Source organism: Thamnophis elegans, chromosome 9 (assembly GCF_009769535.1).
Source record: "Thamnophis elegans isolate rThaEle1 chromosome 9, rThaEle1.pri, whole genome shotgun sequence".
Classification (NCBI taxonomy): domain Eukaryota; kingdom Metazoa; phylum Chordata; class Lepidosauria; order Squamata; family Colubridae; genus Thamnophis; species Thamnophis elegans.
In genome coordinates, this window is record NC_045549.1 from 74,877,593 (window position 1) to 74,904,663 (window position 27,071).

The 27,071-nt window shown below is 47.2% G+C and overlaps 1 protein-coding gene across 1 annotated transcript; it reads right to left on the reverse strand.

Annotated features, from left to right (window-relative positions):
* Positions 1–24: 24 nt before the first annotated feature.
* MFSD10 (major facilitator superfamily domain containing 10) lies at positions 25–23,751 on the reverse strand. Its single transcript, XM_032224702.1, has 13 exons — positions 23,678–23,751; positions 21,872–22,133; positions 17,450–17,546; positions 16,376–16,479; positions 14,847–15,005; positions 12,753–12,941; positions 12,052–12,160; positions 10,525–10,627; positions 9,024–9,132; positions 6,712–6,802; positions 3,796–3,843; positions 1,905–1,994; positions 25–1,038 (listed from the first exon to the last, which is right to left on the reverse strand). Exons 2-13 carry the CDS (start codon positions 22,022–22,024, stop codon positions 932–934), a joined length of 1,359 nt encoding a protein of 452 aa, XP_032080593.1. The 5' UTR covers positions 22,025–22,133; positions 23,678–23,751; the 3' UTR covers positions 25–931.
* Positions 23,752–27,071: the final 3,320 nt, after the last annotated feature.

Below are 27,071 nucleotides of genomic sequence, written 5' to 3' on the forward strand. Positions count from 1 at the left end.
CACTTGTATTTTATCTTAAATTTTTTAATATACGTTTGTCTTGCCTGTAAGCCGCCCAGTGTCCCAATGGGAGTGGGCAGCATACAAATGCTAATAAATTGGAAGAGGCACAACAGGGACACAAAGAAAAGAGGGAAGAGGCACAATGGACAGGAAGAAAAGAGGGAAGAGGCACAACAGGGACACGAAGAAAAGAGGGAAGAGAAAAAAGGGAAGAGGCACAATAGGGATACGAAGAAAAGAGGCACAAAAAGACGAAGAAAAGAGGGAAGAGGCACAATAGCGACACGAAAAGGGGGAAGAGGCACAACAGGGACACGAAGAAAAGAGGGAAGAGAAAAAAGGGAAGAGGCACACCAGGGACACAAAGAGAGAGCAGCAATCTAGGTGAAGGCAGATGGAGAGTGCCTTATGGGAACACAGGCAGCAACTACCTTTACCTGAAACTTAAGAGATGCCATTCCAAAGTTGCGTCACCAAACATGGCATCGTTTGGGTCTCACGGCTTCATAGCGAAGACCTTGTGGGCCAATCCGTAAAGGTTTGAGTGAACATCCCGCTTTGAACGAGGAAAATTCCCAGGCCTTCCCAGCTGGAAGGAAGTGGACTTGGGTTGAGGGTGGCTTCGTTTATCATGGATTGAGCAAGTCGGCATCTTCACCGTCCTATTTGTAGGAAGGCAGCTTTACCCGAAGGTCCTTTTTCCATGGGTCACTGCTCAGACCCTGGCATCCATACACAAACACACACACACACCCAGATACTCCCACGGAAAGACGCAGAAGGACCTCTGCTCAAATACAGGCAAAGGAGGTGGAAGGCTGCTGTGAAAAAGACACTAATACCCTCGGTTAGATCTTCCAGGGTCAACTCGGTTTCTTGAATTCAAGTTCGATTCTCGATTTTCCGGGGAAACGGCCCTCTGAGTAGTTTACTCTTGTTTGCTGTGCTTCGGTATACACTGAAGCAGGACGAAGGGCAGCAGGAATAGAGAGGCACAAATGGTGAAGCAAACTTCAGCTCCGGCCAGCCAGTAAACTGCAAACCCAAAAGCCAATTTTAAGGACATTGAAGCAAATTTCCCCAGAAGTGCCAGGAGCAGCCCCTGTTCTGACCTCGGCTTCCCCAAAAAGCACGAGGCAGAGTCCTGGTCCCGACAAAACCCCTTTTATTAAACGAATGTGAATTCCTCTCCTTCACCTTCAGCCAAGGCCTGACTAACAGTCTTTCAAAAGAATATTTATGACCACAGACCTTATCTGTCTTGGAAAGCTGCCATGGGAATATTTCCCAAATGAGATGCTGTGCAAGGAAAGACTGGGCACAGAGTCTCTGAGATTCAGGGACAGATCTTCACACTCCTGAAATGAATCTAACGACCGACTGACCAAATTGTTTCCTGCAAACTCCACTCCCCTTTCACACCTCTTATATTTCCTATGGGAGGGGCCATTCACCGTCTACCTGTGGCCTTACTCCCAAGTCGACCCTTATTTCTAAGTTGTTCTTTTCTCCTGGCAGCTCTGTGCATGCGGACGCTGGGAACAGGCTCCAGCTGTTCCTCTGCCTCACTGCTGTCTAGCTCCGAAGGCAGCTGAGAACTGTCAGACGGCCCTGGCCCCCTCTCTGCCTCCGACACAGAGCCCTCGTCTGAGCCTTCCCCAGTCTCCAGGATCGGCCCATGCTCCTCCCCAACCTCCTCACTGTCCGACTCTGCTGTCAGCTCTGCTGGCTGATGGCAGGTCGCAACAGCCCCAGTGTACTCCCCCTCCAACAAATTCCCAATCAGGAGCATGACAATGGGAAGAGCTGGGTTTCATTTGTCCAGTAACTTTGACCTCTGGAAACCACCACTAGTGACCACCTCTTACTGAGTGACGGACACTTCCTCCCTTGCCAGTTACCTGTTGCCGATGCCACCGGCCCAAGAGCCCTTGCAAGGGCACCCAGGCTTCTTAAGATGCCCATCACGGTTCCTTTTTGGCTGTCCAACCCTGGGGGAAAAAAAGAGAGGAGCTTTAGGATGGTTTCCTCACTGGGTTTTGCCATTTCAATAAAGGAGAACATTTGCAGCTCAAGATGACATGAGGAGCCCTCTCTGAGCTTGGTTTTTTTCTCGCAGATGTTTCTCGACACAACTAGGTACCATATTTTTCTGACTATAAGAGGTACCGGAGCATAAGACGCACCATGATTTTGAAGAGGTAAATTTTTAAAAAAATTGCACTCTGCAGGACTCCCAAACCCTCTCCACGTCTCGTTTTTTGCAAAAAATAAAAGGGGGGCATGCAGAGGGTTTGGGAGGCTTGTAGAGTGCTCCTGGGGGCGGGGGGGGGACAAAAACGGCCCGTTTTTTGCTCATTTTTGCCCTCCCCAGCCCACAGGAATACTTTGCAAGCCTCCCAAACCCTCTGCACATCCATTTTTGCAAAGAGGGCGGGGTTTCAGTAGGCCAAAAATGCTGTATTCAGTGTATAAGACGCAGCCAGATTTTCACCCTCCTTTTTGGGGGGCAAAAGGTGCGTGTTATACTCTGAAAAATATGGTAACATCTGTGCTAGAGGGAGGTTGGATTTGCATAAAAGAGGAGGACTGTGGTATCCGTGGTCCTCTCTGAGCTTGGTTTTTTTCTTGCAGACGTTTCACGACCCAACTAAGTAACATCATCAGTGGTAGAAGGGGGTGGGGTTTACAGAAAGGAGGGGGGAGGAGTTGGGAGTCCTTGGTGCTCTCTGAGCTTGCTTGTGAAATTGCTACCCTGTTTCCCTGAAAATAAGATCTCCCCAGACAATAATAAGCCCTCCCTGAAAATATTGCAACACAGCAGCAGCCATGAGGTGACCACACTTTCTGCACCTCAAAAATAATAAGACCTCCCCGAAAATAGTGCTTATTTTGGGGGTTAAAAGAAAATAAGACCCTGTCTTATTTTTGGGGAAACATGGTATTGCAAAGATCAGAAACACCTTTTCCGGAAACTGATACACGTCAGTTTTCAAAATCTACACGCAGAACAATATCTATATGAAGAATTAGCTGGTCTCCAAGCTTGAGAACACTTCTCTAAGTTGGCAATCCCCAACTTTTACAGCTTGAGAACCTGGCCGGGGGGAGTGGGGAAGTGTCCTGCCGTTCACACAAGTTGAGCTGTGAGGGCGTGCACACTGTCCCGCCGCTTCCAAATGGGCCATGGACCGGTACTGGACTGTGGCCCGGGAATTGTCCCCCCCCCCCCCCGCTCTACGTAGCCCCTTTATTCTCTTGCGTTCGCTGAAGTTCCTGAATGCAAAGAGATGGATAGAGGCCACACCACGAGCAACTTATTCCAGCAAATGTGATACCTGGAGCTTAGCGGCTATGCCAGTAAAGGCGAGCCAAAGTTGTACGTGTGTGCTCACACCCACAGTGCAATGTGCCCTGCCCACCTGCGTATACGTCCACAACCCGCCCCCATGGAGGGGAGTTTTTGCCGGGGGGAGTCTCTGGGGGGGTGGCATGGCAGGCTGTTTTCACCCTCCCCATGCTTCAGGAAAGCCCCCGGAGCCATTTTTGCCCTGCCCAAGCTCCGGAGGCTTTCCTGAATCCTGGGGAGGGCAAAAAAGGCCTGCCCTACTACTCCGGAAGGCCCAAAAGCAGCTGGCTGCGCGCATATGCACGCAGGAGCTGACGGCTTGCATGCCGGAAAATACGGCTCCACGCGCCACCAGTAGCACGCATACCGTAGGTTCGCCATCACGGAGTTATGCAATTCAGCTCCAGAGCCACAAATGTGGCATGTGAAGACCGTTGACTTACCGTAGTTGGATACCACCGTAGACAAGCAAGGGACGACCACAGCGGCAGCTGCAAGCAAAGTAAAACAAGGACTGTTAGAACGGGAACGCATGCAGCTTTGCAAGGGACAAACTCTATCACACGTCTGCCAGAGCAACCCATCACCTCACTGGTGGGTTTCAGCCGGTACGGCCCAGTACAGCCGTATCGGTAGTAGTCAGGAGGCGCGGCCAAACGGTACGGTGGCTCGTTTGGCCCACCCGCTCTCATTCCTTACCTGTTAAGACAACCGGGCGAATTGTGCAAGCGTGCAGCACCTGTGCAACCTCTGATGAGCAGCTGGGTGTGGCAGGGGCGGCGGAGTGCGAATGCCTGCTCAGTGCATGTTAGGTGCGCGCACAGCGGACGTCCGACGCATGCACGAACGGACCACGAGCAACGCACCAGTAGCAAAGGTAAGAGCAACCCACCACTGCGTCACCTCCCCGGGAGCAGACTATGCGTGTCTCCACTCTGTTCTCCTATTTTCTCTCAAGGTTGAAGCTAGAGGAGTTGCAGTTCTCTCCCAAATTAACCTCTCTCCCTCTTACTACTGCCGTACAAAGGGTTTACAAGAGGTACATCTTTCCTTGGAGCGTGAAAGCAGAGGGGTCTTTGGTAACGTTGGTAAGGTTGCCCCAGCCGCCTCTGTGGGGTAGGCATGCACAAATGCACAAATGAAGACAACCACTGGTGTGAAGAAGGGATGCTCCCCCTCATGCAACCCTGCTTTGTGGAGCATCTTTTTCACGTGACCAGAAGGAAGGTGTGCTTCAGAATGGACCTTCCGTAAAGGCCACCTCCTCACCAGCAAGGGACGTCCCAAAGGTGCTTTTTCAAGAGGCAACTGGATTTTGGTTTTTCCTCCAAGACGTTTCGTTTCTCCTCCCAAGAAGCTTCTTCAGAACTGATTTTGAGAGCCATTGAGGCCACTTGGAGGATTGTCGGTGTCCTCAGGGTCGCCCGAGTGGTGCAAATGGACGGGGAGCCTTCTTGGAACTGCTGAAGGGACCTGTGTTGTGGACTCCACACCCATCTGCACTACTCAGGTGACCATGAGGACACACACAAGCCTCCAAGTAGCCTCAACAACTCTACCTTTACCTTTAAAGGTAAAGGTTCCCCTGGCACATCTGTGCCAGTCGTTCCCGACTCTAGGAGGCGGTGCTCATCTCTGTTTCAAAGCTGAAGAGCCAGCGCTGTCCGAAGACGTCTCGGTGATCATGTGGCCGGCATGACTCAACGCCGAAGGCGCACAGAACGCTGTTTCCTTCCCACCAAAGGTGGTCCCTATTTTTCTACTTGCAGTTTTTAACATGCTTTCGAACTGCTAGGTTGGCAGAAGCTGGGACAAGTCACGGGAGCTCACTCCGTTAGGCAGCGCCGGGGATTCGAACCGCCAAACTGCCGACCTTTCTGATCAACAGACTCGGCGTCTTAGCTACTAAGCCACTGCATCCCTACAACAACTCTATACAAGAATGCAAATGACCAGCTGTCTGCAAGGAGTATCAATCCTTCCGTTCCCCACCGTCCAGTCAGAGCTGAAGAAGCTTCTTGAGTGAGAAGTGAAAGATCTTTGAGGAAAACAAAGGAAGTCCAGTTGCCTTTTGAAAAAAGCACCTTTAGGACAGCCAAAGCCCCTCGGATGACTGAGAAACTCCATGGACACAAGCAAAGGGCCATTCTCAGTCCTCCTGACCGTGGTTGTCCCAAAGGTGCTTTTATTTCAACTGGACTTCCTGGTTTTCCTTTGAAGACACTTTGCTTCTCATCCAAGAAGCTTCTTCAGCTCTGACTGGATGGCGGGGAAGGGAAGGACTTATATTCCTTGCAGACAGCTGGTCATTTGCATCCTTTTTAGAGAGTCCTTGAGGCCACTTGGAGGTTTTTATTTGTGTCTTCTTTAGAGACGTTTTACTTCTCATTCCAAGAAGCTTCTTCAGCTCTGGCTGGATGGTGGGGAACGGAAGGATTGATCCTCCTTGCAGACAGCAGGTCGTTTGCATCCTTTTTAGAGAGCCGTTGAGGCCACTTGGAGGTTTAGCTGTCTCCTCGGGGTCACCTGAGTGGTGCAAATGATTGTGGACTCTACAACACAGATCCTTTCAGCAGATCTAAGAAGGCTCCACATTCATTTGCACCACTCAGGTGACCCTGAGGACACAGAGAAACCTCCCAGTGGCCTCAACGGCTCTCTAAAAAGGATGCAAATGACCAGCTGCCTGCAAGGAGCATCAATCCTTCCATTCCCCACCATCCAGTCAGAGCTGAAGAAGCTTCTTGGAATGAGAAGTAAAACGTCTCTAAAGAAGACACAAATAAATCTCCAAGTGGCCTCAATGACTCTCTAAAAAGGATGCAAATGACCAGCTGTGTGCAAGGAGCATCAATCTTTCCATTCCCCACCACTCAGTCAGAGCTGAAGAAGCTCTTTGGAATGAGAAGCAAAACGCCTTGAAAGAAGAAACCAGAAAGTCCAGTTCTTTCCTGAAAATAAAAAGCATCTTTATGTTTTGTACGCAAAGAAAATGTTCAGCAACGTTCACCTCCCTTTCCCTGTCTTGAAATCGAAGAAACCTATGAGTTATAGCAATAGCAATAGCAGTTAGACTTATATACCGCTTCATAGGGCTTTCAGCCCTCTCTAAGCGGTTTACAGAGTCAGCATATTGCCCCCAACACCAATCCGGGTCCTCATTTTACCCACCTCGGAAGGATGGAAGGCTGAGTCAACCTTGAGCCGGTGAGATTTGAACCGCCGAACTGCAGAACTGCAGTCAGCTGAAGTAGCCTGCAGTGCTGCACTCTAACCACTGAACCACCTCGGCTCTTCAGCAGAGCATGTTTTCCTTGATTTTCATTAGTGGCTGACAAAGATTCGTGCGAGTAACTTACCAAAAGAGTAAAGCAGGAGTCCTCCACCGAGCATGATAATATTAGTGCTCCAGCCAATTAAAAGGAAGCCAGGAGCCGACAGCATGATCGCCTGTCCGGGGGAAAAATTAAAAAAAAAAAGGAGTCAGAAATCTCATCATCATCGCTCATCCCTTTCTTGCCACAGTCATTAAGTGAATCACCCTAGCTGTTAAGTTAGTCGCGGAACCACAGGTTTGGGGGACCTCTGCTCTAAGATGCCCAACTTCGATACAGGTGGCCCCTCCACTTACAAAAGCTGACTTAGGGACCGTTCCAAAGTTATAACGGCACCGAAGAAGTGTGACCGATGACCATTTTTTACAGTTGCAACTTTCAGCCATTTTTCACACTTGCGACATCGTGAGAAAGGCGGGGCTACTTGAATCAACAGTTAAGAATTAAGGTTGCCGGGAGAAATATGAACAACCTCAAATATGCAGACGATACTGCTCGAGTGGTAGTGGTAGTGAAGAGGAACTAAAGAGCCTCTGGATGCGGGTGAAGGAGGAGAGTGGAGAAGTTGGCTTGAAACTCAACATTAAGAAGACTAAGATCATGGCATCCGGCCTTCTCAATTCCTGCAAATAGACAGGGAAGAAATGGAGGTGGTGACAGATTTTATCTTCCTGGGCTCCAAGATCACTGCAGATGGGGGACGGCAGCCAAGAAATCAAAAGAGGCTTTCTCCTGGGGAGGAAAGCGATGGCAAATCTAGAGAGCCTACTAAAAAGCAGAGACATCTCCCTGCCAACAAAAGTGCGTCTATTGAAGGCTGTGGTTTTCCCAGTTGCCATGGATGCCTGTGAAGGTTGGACCACAAGGAAGGTTGAGCGCCAAAGAATGGAGGCCTTTGAACTCTGGGGCTGGAGAAGAAGACTCCTGCATTGAGTCCCTTGGACTGCAAGGCCATCCAACCGGTCAGTCCTAGAGGAGATCAACCCTGGCTGCTCTTTAGAAGGCCAGATCCTGAAGAGGGAACTCAAGTGCTTTGGCCACCTGATGAGAAGGAAGGAAGCCAAAGAATGGAGGCCTTTGAACTCTGGGGCTGGAGAAGACTCCTGCATTGAGTCCCTTGGACCGCAAGGCCATCCAACTGGTCAATCCTAGAGGAGATCAACCCTGGCTGCTCTTTAGAAGGCCAGATCCTGAAGAGGGAACTCAAGTGCTTTGGCCACCTAATGAGAAGGAAGGAAGCCAAAGAATGGAGGCCTTTGAACTCTGGGGCTGGAGAAGACTCCTGCATTGAGTCCCTTGGACTGCAAGGCCATCCAACCGGTCAGTCCCAGAGGAGATCAACCCTGGCTGCTCTTTAGAAGGCTGGATCCCGAAGAGGGAACTCAAAGACTTTGGCCACCTAATGAGAAGGAAGAAGGACTCCCTGGAGAAGAGCCTCATGCTGGGAACGATGGAGGGCGAAAGAAGAAGAAGGGGACGGCAGAGAAGGAGGTGGATGGATGGAGCCACCGAAGCAGTCGGCCTGAGCTTCAATGGACTCCAGGAGATGGTAGAAGACAGGAAGGCCTGGAGGAACGTTCTCCATGGGGTCGCGATGGGTCAGACACCACTTCGCAAGTAACAACAAAAACCTTCGGTCACGTGATCAAAACTCAAGAGGTTTGACAACTGGCTCATATTTACGACGGTTGGAACGTTATCCTGCGGTCACGTCGTTCCCCTTTTGCAACCTTAGAGCTGAGGTGGCGCAGTGGTTAAGGTGCAGTACTGCAGGCCACTTCAGCTGACTGTTATCTGCAGTTCAGCGGTTCTAATCTCACCGGCTCAGGGTTGACTCAGCCTTTCATCCTTCCGAGGTGGGTGAAATGAGGACCCGGATTGTTGTTGGGGGCGATATGCTGACTCTGTAAATCGCTTAGAGAGGGCTGAAAGCCCTATGAAGCGGTATATAAGTCTAACTGCTATTGCTATTGCTAACCTTCCAATAATCCAAGCCCGTGGGCAAACCAGATACAGAGATGGGTTACTAACTTAACAACGGCAGCGATTGACTTGACGACGGTAGCAAGGAAGGTCGTAAAACGGGGTGAAGTTCACTTAGCAACTGTCTCGCTTGGCGGCGGTCATTTCGGGCTCCATTGTGGTCGTACGCCGAGGACTGCCTGTAAAAATCTTTTCAATGAACCCACTGGTTTATCAATGGATCGTTTTGTGCTTTTTTGGGATGGGGGGAACACGCTCAGCAGGGAACGCAACGCTCAGCGTCAGGATGAAAAGGTTTCTTTTTGAGCATCGTCGGAGCAGAGAAAACACGGGGGCGCTAAAAGGAAACTCACGATTTTAACCATCCGCAGTTCTGCTCCCGGCTTAATCCGGCGAGTGTAGCCTCCTTGGATGGCGGCCATGGTGGCTCCGATGAAGAAGAACATCTTCCCTTGTTCCAGACTCAAGACGGGGAAAGACAAAAGGAAGAGACGGAAGACAAATGGTGGTAATGGTCACAGCGGAGGGACACAGGTGGATGAGGTCCAGAAAAGTCACCCCGCTTAGGGAAGCACAAAAGGAATAGAGGTAGTCCTCACTTAATGACCATCTCTTCTATTCCATATTGTATGGTATTGTTCTATTCTATTCTAAATTTCTATTCTATTTCTTTTCTTTTCTAGTCTAATTCTATCCTATCCTATCCTTTATTCTATTCTGTATTTTATTATTCTGTCCTGTCCTGTCCTACCCTTATCCTATATTCTATTCTATTCTGTATTTTATTATTCTATACTATTCTATCCTGTCCTATATTCTATTCTGTATTTTATTATTGTATTCTATTGTATTTATTCTAATCTGTATTTTATTATTCTATCCTGTCCTATCGTCTCCTACCCTTATCCTATATTCTATTCTATTCTGTATTTTTATTCTATCCTATCCTATATTCTATTCTGTATTTTATTATTGTATTGTATTGTATTCTATTTAGTCGATTCTAATCTGTATTTTGTTATTCTATCCTGTCCTATCCTATCCTATCCTTATCCTATATTCTATTCCATTCTATATTTTATTATTCTATCCTATTCTATCCTATCCCATCCTATATTCTATTCTGTATTTTATTATTGTATTGTATTGTATTGTATTCTATTCTATTCTAATCTGTATTATTATTCTATCCTGTCCTATCGTCTCCTACCCTTATCCTATATTCTATTCTGTATTTTATTATTCTATCCTATTCTATCCTATCCCATCCTATATTCTATTCTGTATTTTATTATTGTATTGTATTGTATTCTATTTATTCTAATCTGTATTTTATTATTCTATCCTGTCCTATCTTATCATTATCCTATATTCTATTCTATATTTTATTATTCTATCCTATCCTGTCCTGTCCTATCACATCCTATATTCTATTCTGTATTTTATTATTGTATTGTATTGTATTGTATTTATTCTATTCTAATCTGTATTTTATTATTCTATCCTGTCCTATCCTATCCTATCCTTATCCTTATCCTATATTCTATTCTGTATTCTATTATTCTATCCTATCCTGTCCTATCCCATTGTATATTCTATTCTATATTTTATTATTGTATTCTATTGTATTCTATTTATTCTATTCTGTATTTTATTATTCTATTCTGTATTTTTTATTCCATTCCATACCATTTCATATTTTATTATCCTATCCTATCCCCATCCTATCCTATCCTTTATTATTCCATTCCATTCCATTTGGCACAACACAAGCGAATAAACTTATTTGATAAAATCAGATTATTTTCCTTGAATGGTTCTGAGGCGGATGAGTGTTGCAGGCCAGATCAATACCTGCTGAAGTGGAAGTGTTGATGGACAAGGAAGCCCAGCGTGTACTCCAGGCCAGAGAACAGGAAGAGGTAGAGGAAATACACCAGGCCCAGAATCTGGAGATCTGCGGGAAAAAATAAACCAAGGCTGATTTGCAAACATCAACGAAACTTTCCTTCTTCGCGAACTCTGGATTGGGATTGGCTTCAGACGGGGAACCGTGAGATCGGGGTCAGGAATTCTGACAATTGGAGCCATTCAAAATGATTGCTTTGCAAACCAGGCAGGATAAAAAAGATGGATTATCCAGAATCAAGCCCGATTCTGGGACTTCATGGAAACACAATTGTGGCCATAACACAACTTAGGACCACAACTGAGGGCCTCCCAATTTTTTTTTTTTACATTTTTTTAAATTTTATTTGAATATAAGCAATCCATTTCCCATTAAACAGTTTGTCATCTGGGTGCAAATATTTTATACCAACAATTAAAATTTACAATCATATTTACTATTGAATCTATTTTTAGCTCAATTTCCAATACCTTAAATGTCTGATACTATAACAATCCTCATCATGATTTATTTAACTGCATTGATTATATTAACTATTAAATGTATTAATACATTTTCTATATTCTATATTCTACTCTAATCTATATTCTACTCTATATTCTACTCTATTCTATTCTATTTTACTCTATATTCTACTCTATTCTATTCTATTCTACTCTATATTCTATTCTATTCTCTATAGTCTATTCTATTCTACATTCTACTCTTATTCTACTCTACTCTATATTCTATTCTACTCTATATTCTACTCTATTCTACTCTACTCTATATTCTATTCTATTCTACTCTATATTCTATTCTATTCTCTATAGTCTATTCTATTCTACATTCTACTCTTATTCTACTCTACTCTATATTCTATTCTACTCTATATTCTACTCTATTCTACTCTACTCTATATTCTATTCTATTCTACTCTATATTCTATTCTACTCTACATTCTACTCTATTCTACTGTACTCTATATTCTATATTCTACTCTCTATTCTATTCTACTGTACTCTATATTCTATTCTACTCTACATTCTACTCTATTCTACTCTACTCTATATTCTATATTCTACTCTCTATTCTATTCTACTCTCTATTCTATTCTATTCTACTCTATATTCTATTCTACTCTACATTCTACTCTATTCTACTCTACTCTATATTCTATATTCTACTCTCTATTCTATTCTATTCTATTCTATTCTATTCTACTGTACTCTATATTCTATTCTACTCTACATTCTCCTCTATTCTACTCTACTCTATATTCTATTCTACTCTACATTCTACTCTATTCTACTCTACTCTATATTCTATATTCTACTCTATATTCTATTCTATTCTGCTGTACTCTATATTCTATATTCTACTCTATATTCTATTCTATTTACTCTACTCTTTATTCTATTCTACTCTACTCTATTTTTTTAAAAAGAGTCATAAGGCAACCCCAGGATAGAAAATGGGGAAAAAAAACTTGCTGTCTCTGGAAGGTCCTCCCATCTTGTGATGGACTGCTGAGAACCGGAACAAGGCCCAGGGACTGATCAGGTCGAAGGCCGACTGAAATCCCGATACCACGGAGGACACCTGCCCAAAATGCAGAAGAAAGACATGACGATGGTGCCGAAGGGCATTTCCCCCCCCCCCTACCTACGCTTCCACACCTATGCTGAACATAATGCAGATCGCTGATGGTTACCCCGGCAACCAGTCCCCCCCCCCAAATTCAGATGTCCTTATCTGTGTCTTCTACAAGCCACTGAATCGGTCAATATACTTTAAGAAGACTTGGAATCTGTGGGACGTAGACTCCGACTAGGGGTGGGATTCAAAAATTTTAGCAACCAGTTCTCTGCCCGGTTTCTGAGTGGGTTGTGAAGTGAAACATCTTCAAAGAAAATCCAGAAAGTCCAGTTGCCTCTTGAAAAGAAAAGCATCTTTAAGGATTTAAGACTTGGGGATTTCAACTCCCAGAATTCCCTAGCCAGCATCTGGGAGTTGAAGTCCACGAGTCTTTAAAAGTCCCCAAATTTGGAGATCCCTGGCATAAGATGGTCCATCCAATCTATCCCATGCAAGGTCCAGCCATCGGCTTCTTTCTTCCGGAAGCCGTTGACGTCAAAAAAAGGACAACTGTTGTTTTATTTTCCTGATTGGTTTCAGAAAACGTATTTATTACCCGTTTTTCCTTGGGGAGCGTCTCCGGCAAACAGAAGAAGATGAACAGGAAATCAGCCAGAGCGAAAATTGTGGCAAAGATGGCGGCTCTGGTGTAGAAGACTTGGTCCTTCTCCGTCTCCAGAGCGAGGAAGGCGCCCAGCATCGGCCCGAGGGTGAAGCCCAGGGAGAAAGCCAGCCCAATCATCGCCTGGAGGGAGAATTCAACAAACGTCCTTTAGCTAACATGCCTCCTTCCAGAGCAACAAAACCTGACCCAAATCCCTGATTTGGTTTCTCCTGCGTCCGCGCCCCATTGTTCATTAGTACCGTATTTTTCGGCGTATAAGAAGCTCTGAAGTATAAGATGCACCTAGCTTTTGGGGAGAAAAAAAAAATCTGCCTCTCCCTCCCAGCAATTTGCCTCCTTGCAGCAAAAAACAAGTTTCAGTTTCAGCACAGCCTGATTAGCACAAACAGCTGATTGTCGGGCCTCTCTATCATCAGCTGTTTCAGGCTGCAGGGATTGCCATAGCCTATTGCCATCTCCATGCACCTTATTTTCCACCCGTTCCGGGCAGCGGGGATCGGAATGGGCAGAAAATGGGGTGCACGGAGGCTGAAAACGGGGCGTGCAGAACCCAAAAATGGGATGCGGAGGCCGAAAATGGGGCACGTGGAGGCAACAATAGGCAATGGCAATCCCTGCAGCCTGAAACAGCTGATGGTCGGCCGGTGGATCCAACCGACAATCAGCTGCTTGTGCTAATTAGGCTGTGCTGAAGCCAAAACTGACACAGGCTTTTCGCTGTTTGCTGCCAGGAGGTAAATTGCTGGGATGCAGAGGCCAAAGGGTGGGGGCTGATGGGTGGGCGGGGCTACATTCAGTGTATAAGATGCGCCCCAATTTTCACCCTTTTTTTTAGGAGGGAAAAGTGTGTCTTATACTCCAAAAAATATGGCATTTTCAGGAACACAAAAGCAATGCTTTTTTTTTAAAAATGTGGGCCCATACAGGTTTTTTAAATGTGAGTCACATACAGTAAGCCCTCCCCACGATCCACAGTATTATTAATCTTGCATTAGATAATTATTATTATTAATAATATAATTAGTGTAATATATAATTAATTATAATTATTAGTTATAATTCTATTATATTGCATTAATTATATCAATATAATACAATTATTGTTTGTATTTTATTAATTATGATGATAATAATAATTGATCACGCACTAGATCCTGGACACAAACCGTTTCAATGTCTTCCCTCAAGGTGGCGCTACAGGGCACTGCAGGCTGAAATAACTAGAGCCAAGACGAGAAAACCAGAACCGCACCGATCCACTTCACACTTCACGTGGCAAGAAAAGTCGTAACAGACTTATGACCGTTGCAGCATCCCCAGGATCATGTTGTCAAAATTCATGAACACCCCCCCCCCCAGTGACTGACTCATATATATGACAGGTGGCAGTGTTGCGAGAGGGTCACGTGATCCCCTCCTGCAACCTTTTAGCGAGTAACGTCAATGGGGACGCTAGATTCACTCAACAACCGGCAGTGATTCTCTGTTAACAACTGTGGCGAGAAAGGTCGTACCACGGGGCGAAACTCACTTTAACAAATGGCTCACTTAGCAACAGAAACTTGGGGGGGGTCAATGGTGGTTGTACGTCGAGGATTACTGATAAGATTGTCGAGAAGCTAATTCTTTGTCTTTACTAAGCTACCTTATTTCTCCCAAAATAAGACCTCCCCAGATAAGTAGCCCAATCGGGCTTTTGAGCGCATGCGCTAAAATAAGCCCTCCCCGAAAATATCCTAACACAGCAGGAGCCATGAGGTGACCACACTTGCCGCCTCCTGTACGTCAAAAATAATAAGACCTCCCCGAAAATAAGGCCAAGTGCTTGTTTTGGGGGTCAAAAGAAAATAAGACCCTGTCTTATTTTCAGGGAAACACGGTAGAATCTGAGAAGGAGAAGGACTAACCCAGCGCGATTTGTTTCTGAAATGGTATATTTCCTGCCTAAGAAGGAGGAGGCTGGACTAGAAGACCTCTGAGGTCCCTTCTAGTTCTGTTATTCTGTTAAAAATAGGAAGCGCTCACCATGCCTTTGCTTCGAGCTTTTGGACACGGGAGATCCGCGATGACGGCGGTGCAAAGGCTGACGTTCCCTTTGCTGATCCCGCCAAGGATTCTGGAGCAAAGGAAGAGTTCGAAGCTCCTGGAAACGGCCCACAGGGAATAGGAGGCCACCAGGCCGAGCTGCAAAGGAAGGGGGAAAAAAAGAAGATTTTGGCCTCCTTAGACATGTTTTGCTGACGTTCGAGCAGCTTCTTGGTTTGTTCCACTCAAGAGGAAACGGCTCAGCTAGGTACAGGGAGTCCTCGACTTACAACAGTTCATTTAGTGACCAAAGTTATTACACGTTCCAGTTTCCCAAACATGACATTTCAATAAATGATTCCTTTATTAAGAGCGCCGGCAGCCCCGGCAAAAAGTTTCTCTCTCCGTCCGGCAGGGAGATGAATAGTTGTCTGCCACATCTATTCATCTCCACCCCCTGCATTTGATCCCCAGAGCCAGGGTGGGCCTTCGCTAGCAGCGGTGGCTCTTCCGTCCCAAGGACCGGCCCATAGATTTCCACTGCTCTCCTCTCCTCTGCCACACCTATTCATCTCTGCCCCCTGCCTTTGATCCCCAGAGCTAGGGTGGGGCTTCGCTAGCAGTGGTGGCTCTTCTGTCCCAAGGACCGGCCCATAGATTTCCAATGCTCTCCTCTCCTCTGCCACATCTATTCATCTCCACACCCTGCCTTTGATCCCCAGAGCTAGGGTGGGGCTTCGCTAGCAGTGGTGGCTCTTCTGTCCCAAGGACCGGCCCATAGATTTCCAATGCTCTCCTCTCCTCTGCCACATCTATTCATCTCCACACCCTGCCTTTGATCCCCAGAGCTAGGGTGGGGCTTCGCTAGCAGTGGTGGCTCTTCTGTCCCAAGGACCGGCCCATAGATTTCCACTGCTCTCCTCTCCTCTGCCACACCTATTCATCTCTGCCCCCTGCCTTTGATCCCCAGAGCTAGGGTGGGGCTTTGCTAGCAGAGGTGGCTCTTCCGTCACAAGGACCGGCCCATAGATTTCCACTGCTCTCCTCTCCTCTGCAGATCGAGGCGCCAGGCACTGGGCCCAGCTGTTCCATCCTTCCGAGGTCAGTAAAATGAGGACCCAGATTGTTGGGGGCAAGAGGCTGTCTCTAAACTGCTTAGAGAAGACTGTAAAGCACTATGAAGTGGTATATAAGTCTTAGTGATATTGCTATTGCCCTTCCTTCCTTCCTTCCTTCCTTCCTTTTCATTTCCTTCCTTCCTTCCCTCCCTCCTCCTTTCTGTTGTGGCACAGTGCTTAGAATGCAGTATTGCAGGCTAATTCTGCCCACTTTCTAGAGTTTGACCCCGACCAGGTCAAGGTTGACTCAGCCTCCCATCCTTCCGAGGTCAGTAAAACGAGGACCCAGATTGTTGGGGGCAAGAGGCTGACTCTGTAAACTGCTTAGAGAGGGCTGGAAAGCAGTGAGAAGTGCTATATAACGGTTATTGCTACGGCTATTGCCTCCTCTTCCAGCTGAAACCAACATACCGCCGTGACCAGCAGAGCCGGTCGTCTCCCAAAGGAATCGGAGGCAGCTCCGGTGAGAGGCGAGGCCAGAAACTGAAGCAGAGAAAACAGGGAGCCGATGAGACCTGGAAGAGAAGATGGGAGATGGGGAGGTTCCGTGGGTCGCACGCCATCTTCTGTCCACTGACCCCACAACTTAGTTTACCCCTTTTTTTTCCACCACTAAGTATTGAAAGCAGGAGTGTCCAACCTCTTCAAGACTTGTGGACTTCAACTCCCAGAATTCCCCTGGGAGAATTGGCTGGGGGATTCTGGGAGGTGAAGTCCACCGGTCTTAAACGTTGCCGAGATTGGACAGTCCTGCTTGAAAGCCCTGCTTTCACGGGTCAAAGGGGAACGCACCTCCAACTCGACCAGTGGTGGGATTCAAATTTTTTTACTACCAGTTCTGGGGCCATGGCTTTGTGGGCGTGGCATGGCTTTGTGGGCGTGGCTTTGTGGGTGTGGCTTTGTGGGCGTGGCAGGGGAAGGAACTGCAAAATCCCCACTCCTTTCCCACCCACCTGCTTTTTCTAACCTCCTGTTCAGGGAAACAAAAGAAGATCAGCTGGGAGGAGGCAGCAGGGGTGTGGCCAGCCTACTTGCCGGTTCTCCAAACTACTGAAAAATTCCCACCACCGGTTCTGCAGAACTGGCTGAATACCACCTCTGATATTTGCCACGGGCAATTCACCACGAATCAACTCGCCACAGGTCAAGAGTGTACACGAATATCAAAGAAATAGAATCTTAAAGAAAGAAGGAGGGGCAACATAAAAGGCGAATGACGAAGTAAAATGGAGTTTTAATTGTTTTAAACAATTGGCGAGTTGGCCGTGGCAAATTGTCCCATTCTGTGCTGTGGGTTCCTTCATCCGTGCCCTGCCCCCCCCCCCCCCCCCACATTTTTCTAGACACCAGAGAAGGGAGGGGAGGGTCGACCACCAGCCCGGCCAGGGAATTATCTCCAAGGCCCAACATTCCCCTCGGGCAAGTGGTTTCCTCCAGACCAGGTGCTAACTGAGGCAACGCCCTGCAATAAAGGGAATTTCCTACCTCCAAACAAGACGCTGTTGTACTTCCTTTCTGGCGGAATGCCAAGGCTGCCACTGAACCAGTCCACGCCGGCTTGTACCCTCCTGTAGAGTCCATCCTGGGGAAGGAAGAAAGGGATTGAGCAAGGGGAAGGGGCTGGGGAAGCCATCTCTAGCCCCATTCCTTTCAATTCTGGTATTTATGGCAATCTTCCAATATTTAAGAGGCTGCCACTAAGAAGAGGGGGTCAACCTCTTCCCCAAAGCACCAGAAGATAAGACAAGAAAGAATGGGTGGAAACGGATCAAGGAGAGAAGCAAGCTGGAATTAAGGAGAAACTTCCTAACGGTGAGGACAATTAACCAGTGGAACAGAAGTTGCCACCAGAAGTTGTGGTATTTCATCACTCGAGTTTTTAAAGAAGAGATTGGACAGCCACCTGTCAGAAATGGTCTAGGGTCTCCTGCTTAAGCAGGGGGTTGGACTAGAGGACCTCCAAGGTCCCTTCTGAATTGAGTTCTAGCGCTGCCTTAGTTCCTCTCTCTCAGCACAATCCACCTTCCAGGATTGCTGTTTTGGGGGAAACAGGAGAAGGAACATGTGTTGGATATGTTTGAGCTATTTGTGAAAATAATAAAGGTGGGATATTAATCAATCAATCAATCAAATCATTCCACTAAGGTGGGAAACATACTGTTCTGTCATTTTCTTGATCCCAGAAGCACCTTTCTCTCCCCTAAAAAAAAAATATCTTCAAACATCCATCCCACCAAGTGCATCCTTGGTATCACAGTCGTCTTCTCCCTCCCGCAATACATCAAACAACCTTTTCATATTTCATCTATTATCTATAAACAAAGCTTCAAAGTTTCATCATTCAGTCCCTGATGTCAGCAAAAGTTCAGAAGGGTTACCGGAGATAAGAACGCATCTATTTTAGCTGTGATCAAATAAGCCAACTTTACATTCCTTCCTTTTAACAATCTGAAATGTTGTTGTTTTTTTTTCAAAATATCCCTTTCCTTTACTTTTAATCTTCTCAAATAAAGTCCTGAAACTTCCATTTCTTTTCATTTTGTTTTCTTCCCTTCGTCCCTTCTCGCAAAATCCTTCACAACTTTAAAAGAGCTTTCTATGCCTGCTTTTCCAGAGGGGGTCGGACTGGCTTTACAACTGTGGGGTGTTTGTTGCGGAATTTGCAAACAACAGCTAGGTTGCATGGTGTCGCTTTCTCGCGCCTCTCTGGAGTGTGTCCTGACACTTCCTTTCCAAGATGAGGGAAGAGTATCACACTCCGGCGTGCCGCTTCAGCGTTTCAGCCATTGCAAACTTCCTTATTTTAAGTTTCACGATTAGGAAACGCCGTGGCCACTGTCGAAGTGAAATGTCAAAAAATAAAATAAAAAAAGACCAAGGCAAAAAACACGCACAATTCAACACATGGCAAGAACATCTATATCCGAAACGACAATCTGTTTAGTGTGAGTCACTAAAAAAACTTATGGTTAACCAAGGACAGAATCAATACAACAGTTGGGGATGCAGAGCTAATTAAAATACTTGTTGGTTGGATTAAAATTCATCCAAAGCAATGGTGCTCTTCAGCCGGTTCGCACCGGTTTGAGCGAACCGGTGGTAGTGGGAGGCTCCACCCATCCACACATAATCACGTCCCATTTTTGACATTCTGCGCATGCACAGAAGTTCATGCGCCCCGGTCCTACATTTGCGAACTGGTAGGGGAGGGGAAGGGAATACCACTCCTGATCCAATCCTGTGTGGATACAGGGCTCACTCACTTGATCCCACATTCCCTGACAGCATCAAGAATCCTCTATGCCCAAATTGGCATTACTCGGACATTAATACGATTGGTATTTCAGGAGAAGAGTCCTCCTCTGCTCACAACAGAATCCCTTCCGCCACCAGGATCAAAATTTTGGGCTTGGACAACCCAAAACTACGCCGACTAAGGTCTGGACTTAATTGTAGTACACAAAATTGTCTGCTACAACGTCCTACCTGTCAACATCTCCTTCAGCTTCAACCTCAATAATACACCGGCAAACAAAAGATACAAACTCAAGGTCAACCTGCTCCAAACTCGATTGCAGGAAATACGACTTCAGCCACAGAGTGGTCAACGCCTGAAATGCTCTACCTGACTCCGTTGCTACATCCTCAAACCCCCATAACTTTAACCTTAAACTGTCCACCGTGGACCTCACCCCATTCCTAAAAGGTTCGTAAAGGGGGCGTGCATAAGCGCACCAGCGTGCCTTCCGTTCTTGTCCTACTGTCCCCATTTATTTGTACTCATTTCCTTTTGTCCATGTCCATGTTTATGCTTATACCTGCTATCTTGTACATGTTTGACAAGCTAATAAATATATAAACAAACAGAAGGACACTTCGATTCCCACAATGGAGGAACGGCTGCCAAAATCAATGTAGTTAGCGGAGATGGTGGAATTGATTGCTTGGATTCAAGGGGAAAAAAATCCCCCCACAATTACTTTTGTTTCTTCTTGGAAACCGTTTTCTGGACTTTGTGCTCGAGGTGAGGGGGGGAAATGAAAGTTTGAAAGAGCCGAGGTGGCGCAGCGGTTAAATGCAGCACTGCAGGCTACTTCAGCTGACTGCAGTTCTGCAGTTCAGCGGTTCAAATCTCACCGGCTCAAGGTTGACTCAGCCTTCCATCCTTCCGAGGTGGGTGAAATGAGGACCCGGATTGTTGTTGGGGGGTGATATGCTGACTCTGTAAACCGCTTAGAGAGGGCTGAAAGCCCTATGAAGCGGTATATAAGTCTAACTGCTATTGCTATTGCTATTGATTTTGGGTTTTGCCGATTGGATAGGTTTTTGTCGTTACCGAAACGGCTAGATAATATTATTATGTAAAGGTCAAAAGTAAAAAAAAAAATGTTATTATCTTATTATACCACGGTAAAAAGTCGAAAGGCCATGCTTCCCCTCCCTTCTTTACATTTCCCCCCCTCTTCCTCTGCTATTTTGCCCTTATTTTTATTTTTCTTTGCCTCTCTGTGTATTTTATATTTTGGTAAACTGATAAAATGATGAACAAGTTTTTTTCTCTTGAACGACTTGAAACAACGATGTTTCAACTCCTATCCTCAAAATGACGCTATAGGGCACTGCAGACCAAGACAACTAGACACAAAGACAGTTTTTCCCCTGAACGCCATCACTCTGCTAAACAAATAATTCAATACTGTCAAACCATTCACTAAGGCTGCATTACTATTACTATTAGTCTTCTAATCGTTTCTATCACCCATCTCTTCCCACTTATGACTGCAGGGCTGTAACTTTGTTGCTTGTATCCTTATGATTTATATGGATATTGTTTCCTGATTGCTTATTTGTACCCTCTGACTATCATTAAGTATCTTATGATTCATGATGAACGTATCTTGTCTTTTTATGAACACTGAGAGCATCTGCACCAAAGACCAATTCCTTGTGTGTCCAAGCACACTTGGCCAATAAAAAATTCTATTTTTTCTATTCTGTCTGTTCTGTTTTCTATTCTATTCTATTCTTTATTCTGTTCTATATTCTATTTTCTATCCTATTCTATATTCTATTCTATATCCTATTTTCTATCCTATTCTATATTCTATATTCTATTTTCTATTTGTATTCTATATTCTATTCTATATTTATATTCTATCCTTTTCTATATTGTATTTTCTTTTCTATTCTATATTCTATTCTTTATTCTATATTATATATCCTATTCTATTCTATATTCTATATTCTATCCTATTTTATTCCATATTCCATTCCATTCTATTCTATTCTGTCTGTTCTGTTTTCTATTCTATTTTATTCTTTATTCTGTTCTGTTCTATATCCTATTTTCTATCCTATTCTATATTCTATTTTCTATTTGTATTCTATATTCTATTCTATTCTATCCTATTCTATATTGTATTTTATTTTATTTTCTATTCTATTCTATATTCTATTCTTTATTCTTTATTCTATATTCTATATTCTATATTCTTTATTCTGTATTCTATATTCTATATCTTATTCTATTCTATTCCATTCCACCCCATTCTATATTCTATATTCTATATTCCATCCTATTTTATTCCGTAGTCCATTCCATTCTATTCAATTCCATTCGAGATACTGCACAGCCTAGAGGAGAGCAGTAACTATATTGAATTCTACTGTATAGTGCAATATTAATGCAATATCAGGGGTTTTCAATACAATTGTATAGAACGCGAAGGTTGTGTGTTTGTGCTTTATTTTCTTAATGTACGATGTACACTGAAGATGGCATTTCATTTTGTTGCATGAGGTGCAATGACAATAAAGTAAACTAACTTGAATTCACACTGAGATCTCCTTGGTTGCACTAGCAAGTTTTAAATAAGGGGCAAAACCCGTCTTCATTTTTTAACTCACGTCATTCTGGCTGAAATGATCCAGGATGGAGGGCAGGAGGGGCAGAATGAGGGTGAAGCCCAGGAGGTCAATCAACAGCGTCAGAAAGACCGCAAAAATGACGCGAGAAGAGTTCTCCTCTGCCGTCCGGACACCTCGGTCCTCTCGTGACATCTTCTGGAGGAGTCCTTTCGCCCACTAGGGTCTCAAAAATCACCACTCCGGCTGGGGAATTCTGGGGGTTGAAGTCCTCAGGTTGTGTCGTTGCCAAGGTTGGAGACCCCTGCAATACAGTGAAGGGCATTGTGGGGCCCCAGAGCACACAAGCCGGACAAGAGGGAAACGGTAACAGTAAAAGAGTTGGAAGGGACCTTGGAGGTCATCAAGTCCAACCCCCTGCTGAAGCAGGGGACTTATACTATCTCTGATAAATGCTCTTTCCTCTTTCTCTCTCTGTCTCTCTTCCTCCCTCCCCCCCCTCTCCCTCCCTCCCTCCCTCCCTCTCTCTCCTTTCTCTCTGTCTCTCTCCCCTCTCTCTCTCCCCTTTTCTCTCCTTCCCTCTTTCTCTCTGTCTCTCTCCCCTCTCTCTCCCCCTTTCTCCTTCCCTCCATTCTCTTTCTCTCTCTCTCCCCTCTCCCACCTTTTCTCTCCTTCCCTCTCTCTCCTCTTTCTGTCTCTCTCCCTCTCTGTCTTTTTCCCCCCTCTCCCCACTCTCTCTCTTCCCCTCCCTCCCCCTCTCTCCTCTTGCTCTCTCCTCTAGCTCTGTCTCCCTCCCCCTCCTTCCTCTTTCTCTGTCACTCTCTCTATCTCTGCCTCCCTCTCTTTGTCCCCTCTCACTTTCCTTCCCTCTCTCCCCCCTTTCTCTCCCTCTGTCTCTCTCTCTTTCTACCTCTCTCCCCACTCCATCTCTCTCTCTCTTCCCCACCCTCCCTCCTCTCTCTGTCTCTCTTTCTCTTCTGGCTCTATCTCTGTCTCCCTCCCCCCTCCTCTTTCTCTCTGTCTGTCTGTCCTCTCACTCTCTCTATCTCTGTCTCCCTCACTCCCTCTCACTGTCTCCTCTTACTCTCTCTCACCTTTCTCTCCCTCCCTCTCTCGCCTCTTTCTCCCTCTCTGTCTCGTTCCCTCTCTCCTCCCTCTCTCTCTCTCTCCTCTCACTCTATCTGTCTCCCTCCCCCTCCGTCCTCTTTCTCTCTGTCTCTCTCTCTCCTTTCACTATCTCCCTCCCTCCCTCTCTCTCTCTGTCTCCCCCTCTCTCTCCTTCCCTCTCTCTTTCTGTCAATAGCAGCCTCCCAGCAGGGGAAAGGATGCTGCCCCAAAGGAACTCAAGACATGCTCAGGAGCCCCAGAGGTGGAGGGCCAACCTTAAAGCACCGGGGCGCCTTCTTCCTTGGATGCCCCTTTCCCTCCCCCCCTTCATGCGGCTCCCCTCCTCCTCCTCCTCCTCGCGCGGGGCCCCCAGAGATGCCGGGATGGACGGGGGGCCACCAGGAAAGCCCCGCGGGAGGGGAGAGACGCCCCCTCCCCCAGGCGAGCCCACCTCCGCTCCCCGCCGCCGGAGAGCCCGGCCAGCCCCGCTCCTCCTCCGGGGGCCTCCGCTCGCCCGCCCGGCCGCCCGGCCTCCCTCCTTGGCCAGCCAGCGCCTTCCTCTTCCGGCCGGCTGCGCCCCGAGGAGGCAGCGGAGCCCCCGAGCGCCCCGGCCCGCCTGTCCCCGCGCATCCCGCCGCTGCCTCCCTGCCTCCTCCCCGGGCTGGGCCGGAGCGCAGCGCCCGGGAGCCCCCGGGGAAGGCGGGCGGGCGGGCAGGGAGCCCCCCGGGCCGCAGGGCTGACCTGGGCGAGGCGCGTCCTGGGCGGAGGGTCTCCGGGCGCCGCCCGCGGATCCTGGTCCCCGAGCGACTTCCGCGAGGCGTTGGCCGCCGGTGGAGCCCAGGCGGGATCCCAGCGCTCTTCCTCATCCCAGCCCTCGCCGGGCAGGAGCCCCAGCCGCGTCCCGGATCCAGCTTCACCCGGATCCACGGAATCCCTGACCCATTGTAACCCGGGTCAACGGAATCCAGAGGGATCCTGGATCCAGTTTCACCTGCATGGACAGAATTCCAGGTCCAACTTTACCTGGGTCAACGGAATCCAGTGGGATCCTGGATCAACGGAATCCTGGATCCAGTTTCACCTGCATCAACAGAATCCCGGATCCCGCTTCAAACGGATCCACAGGATCCTGGATCAACAGAATCCCAGACCCATTTTAACCTGGGTCAACGGAATCCAGGGAGATCCTGGATCAACAGGAACCTGGATCCACTTTCACCTGCATCGACAGAATCTCTGATCCAGCTTCAAACGGATCCACAGGATCCTGGATCAACGGAGTCCCGGACCCAGCTTCACCCGGATCAACAGAATCCCTGACGCATTTTAACCTGGATCAACGGAATCCAGGGAGATCCTGGATCAACAGGAACCTGGATCCAGTTTCACCTGCATGGACAGAATTCCAGATCCAACTTTACCTGGGTCAACGGAATCCAGTGGGATCCTGGATCAACGGAATCCTGGATCCAGTTTCACCTGCATCAACAGAATCCCGGATCCCGCTTCAAACGGATCCACAGGATCCTGGATCAACAGAATCCCAGACCCATTTTAACCTGGATCAACGGAATCCAGCGAGATCCTGGATCAACAGGAACCTCGATCCACTTTCACCTGCATCAACAGAATCCCTGACTCATTTTAACCTGGATCAACAGAATCCAGAGGGATCCTGGATCCAGTTTCACCTGGATCAACAGAATTCCAGGCCCAGCTTCACCTGGATTAATGGAATCCCAGATTCATCTGGATCCACGGAATCCATCTGGATCCTGGACCAACGGGATCTTGGACTCAGCTTCCCTTGGATGAGGGGAAGGGCGGGGTGGGGGCTGAACCCAGGGGCCTCCGGTGGGCTGACTTGCAGGATGGGTCTCCAGCTGACTGACAGGTGTCGTCCTTCACCTCCACACAGGATTCGAGCCCAACGTTTCTGTGGTGAAGTCAGATCCGCCCCTCACTTTGCGACCTTTCTTGCCCCCCATTAAGTGAATCCCCACAGATGTTCGGTTAGTCACACTCCGGCTTCCCCCTTGACTTCGCTTGGCAGAAGGACATCAACGCCCCCCCTTTCCAGGATGCCAAGGTCATAAAGAGGAACCGGCTGGCGAGCGTCCGGATTGTGACCTCCCAAGGCACATTTTTCCATGCCGTCATAATTCAGAACGGTCACTAAACAAACTTGCAAGTGGAGGACTACCTGAAGTAGGAAAATTTATACAGCTTGCGGCAACTCTAGGCAGCTGATTAAAAACACCATGTCAAACACACACACACACAACACTCAAACCAGCCATTTAAGGGGCTCCATCCCCCTCTGGGTCCCCCAGGCCCTCTGGCAAAACCACGTCTTCAGGGCCCTGCAGAAGAGTGTCAGAGTGGGCACCAGTCTAATTCCAGAGGGAGGGAGCCACCACGGAAAAGGCCCTTCTTCCGGCTCCCGCTAGATGAATCTCCTTAGGGGACGGGACCCCCTCAACACTCCTTGCCTCCCTGCTCAAGTGGGTCAGGGTGGGAGGGGATGTGACGGTCCCGAGCCATGAAGGGCTTTAAAGGTGACCGGATCCACGACTCCCGAGGGAGTGAAAATTGGGGAATCATGGCTGCTTCGATGCCATTGGTTTCTGCTGCGGCTACGCCGACCTTTGCTTTCAACTTTCTTTTTTAAAATTAGCTAAACGTTAAAAACATTGGACATAGCGCGACATTTCCAGCTTGAACGTTTCCATATAGTGACTGGATCTTACATTTTATATCCATTACCCAGGTATGTGTAGTCAGTCAGATTACCTGTTGTCATATAACTCCTTGTGTAGGTGTGGCGGTCACCCATGGCCCAGTGCATAACAGGGCATGTGCAGCCACGCTGAACCACACAGGAAAAAACAAGTCCCAAAAGATAAAACATCCTGACCAGGATCTGACCATATATAGACAGAACTTCCCTGAGCAGTAGATTAGCAATTGTAGTTTGACAGGCTGTCTTAAATCACATGCTGATTGCTCCTCCTGCCTTTGTCCTATCTCAATAAAAGGGGCTCCCAGACCCCAATCTGGGTCGCCTCATCCCGAGAAAGCTCGTGTCTGTGTCTTTTCTCAACATTGGCCCCATGGGCGAACCACGGGTACTTCAATTACCTGTCCGTTGAGCCTTTCTTTTATAGAATTACTAACTATACAAATACATATCCAATTCCTGCCTATCACACATTCTTGATACCATATTTTCCAATTCTTAATTTATCTGTTTTTTTTTTCTTTTTCCCCTCCTTTCTAACCATCTATTTGTCCCAGATTTCCTGATATTCCATCTCCCTCTTGTCCTTGAGCTCTGGAGTCAGCCTGCCCATCTCTACGCACGTCAGTATCTTATTTATTATTTCTCGTTCCGAGGGAGTCTCTTTACTTTTCCGTTTTTGTGCGAAAACCAGTCTTGCCACCGTTAAAATATGCAGCGTTAAACATAGTCCACCTTTGCCATCTCTAGTAGAAATAATTCTGGCCTCAACTCCATCCTTTGCTTTAGCATCTCTTCCAAATACTTTTATCTGGCGCCAAAAAAGCCCTGGCTTCCGTGCACTCCCGCCACATATGGTAGAACATCCCTAGGGCTGTTTTCAACTTTCTGTGACAATTTCCCAGGCAGTCTTGCAATCCCCTGTTCTCTCCCCTATCCAGCAGTAGCCGCTTACCTGCCTCCTGGGAAAGGGGGAGGATGGGAGAAAGTAGGAAATGTCAAGAGGAAAGGAGGGGAGATCATTTTCTGATGCTCCCTGCCAGTGTCCCCCCCCCCATCCCCGAAGAAACCCAATGGGAAAGTTGGCGGGAATTTGGAATCCTGTAATCTGGTTCGGCACAGCCCGACCAGTCTCTCTCTCTCTGACCTGGCAAGATCTAGCATCACCGCTTCAGTAGCATTGCCCAGGGATCCTTGCCACCAGATCCCTGGATCTGGTGCTCACCGGCCCTCCCTCCAGGTGAAACATACTGCCCCCTCCTGAGTAAGATCAGCCTTTCCAGCCTTGTATCCCATGCGCGAGTTGCGTCTCATTGCTCCCTTCCTGAATTTCCCTTCCTGCATTAAGCCGGGTGCCAGTCCATAGGACAAGTGGCCCTCGGTGCCTCGAAGCTG

Bases quoted from the DNA above. Each gene is read 5' to 3' on its own strand.
- MFSD10 (XM_032224702.1), bottom strand. From the start codon at position 22,024: ATGTCACGAGAGGACCGAGGTGTCCGGACGGCAGAGGAGAACTCTTCT. The intron at 17,547-21,871 runs GTGAGTTAAAAA...TTCCTTCCCCAG, and splicing joins ATCATTTCAGCCAGAATGAC to GATGGACTCTACAGGAGGGT. The intron at 6,803-9,023 runs GTGAGTTTCCTT...TCCCCCGGACAG, and splicing joins AACTGCGGATGGTTAAAATC to GCGATCATGCTGTCGGCTCC.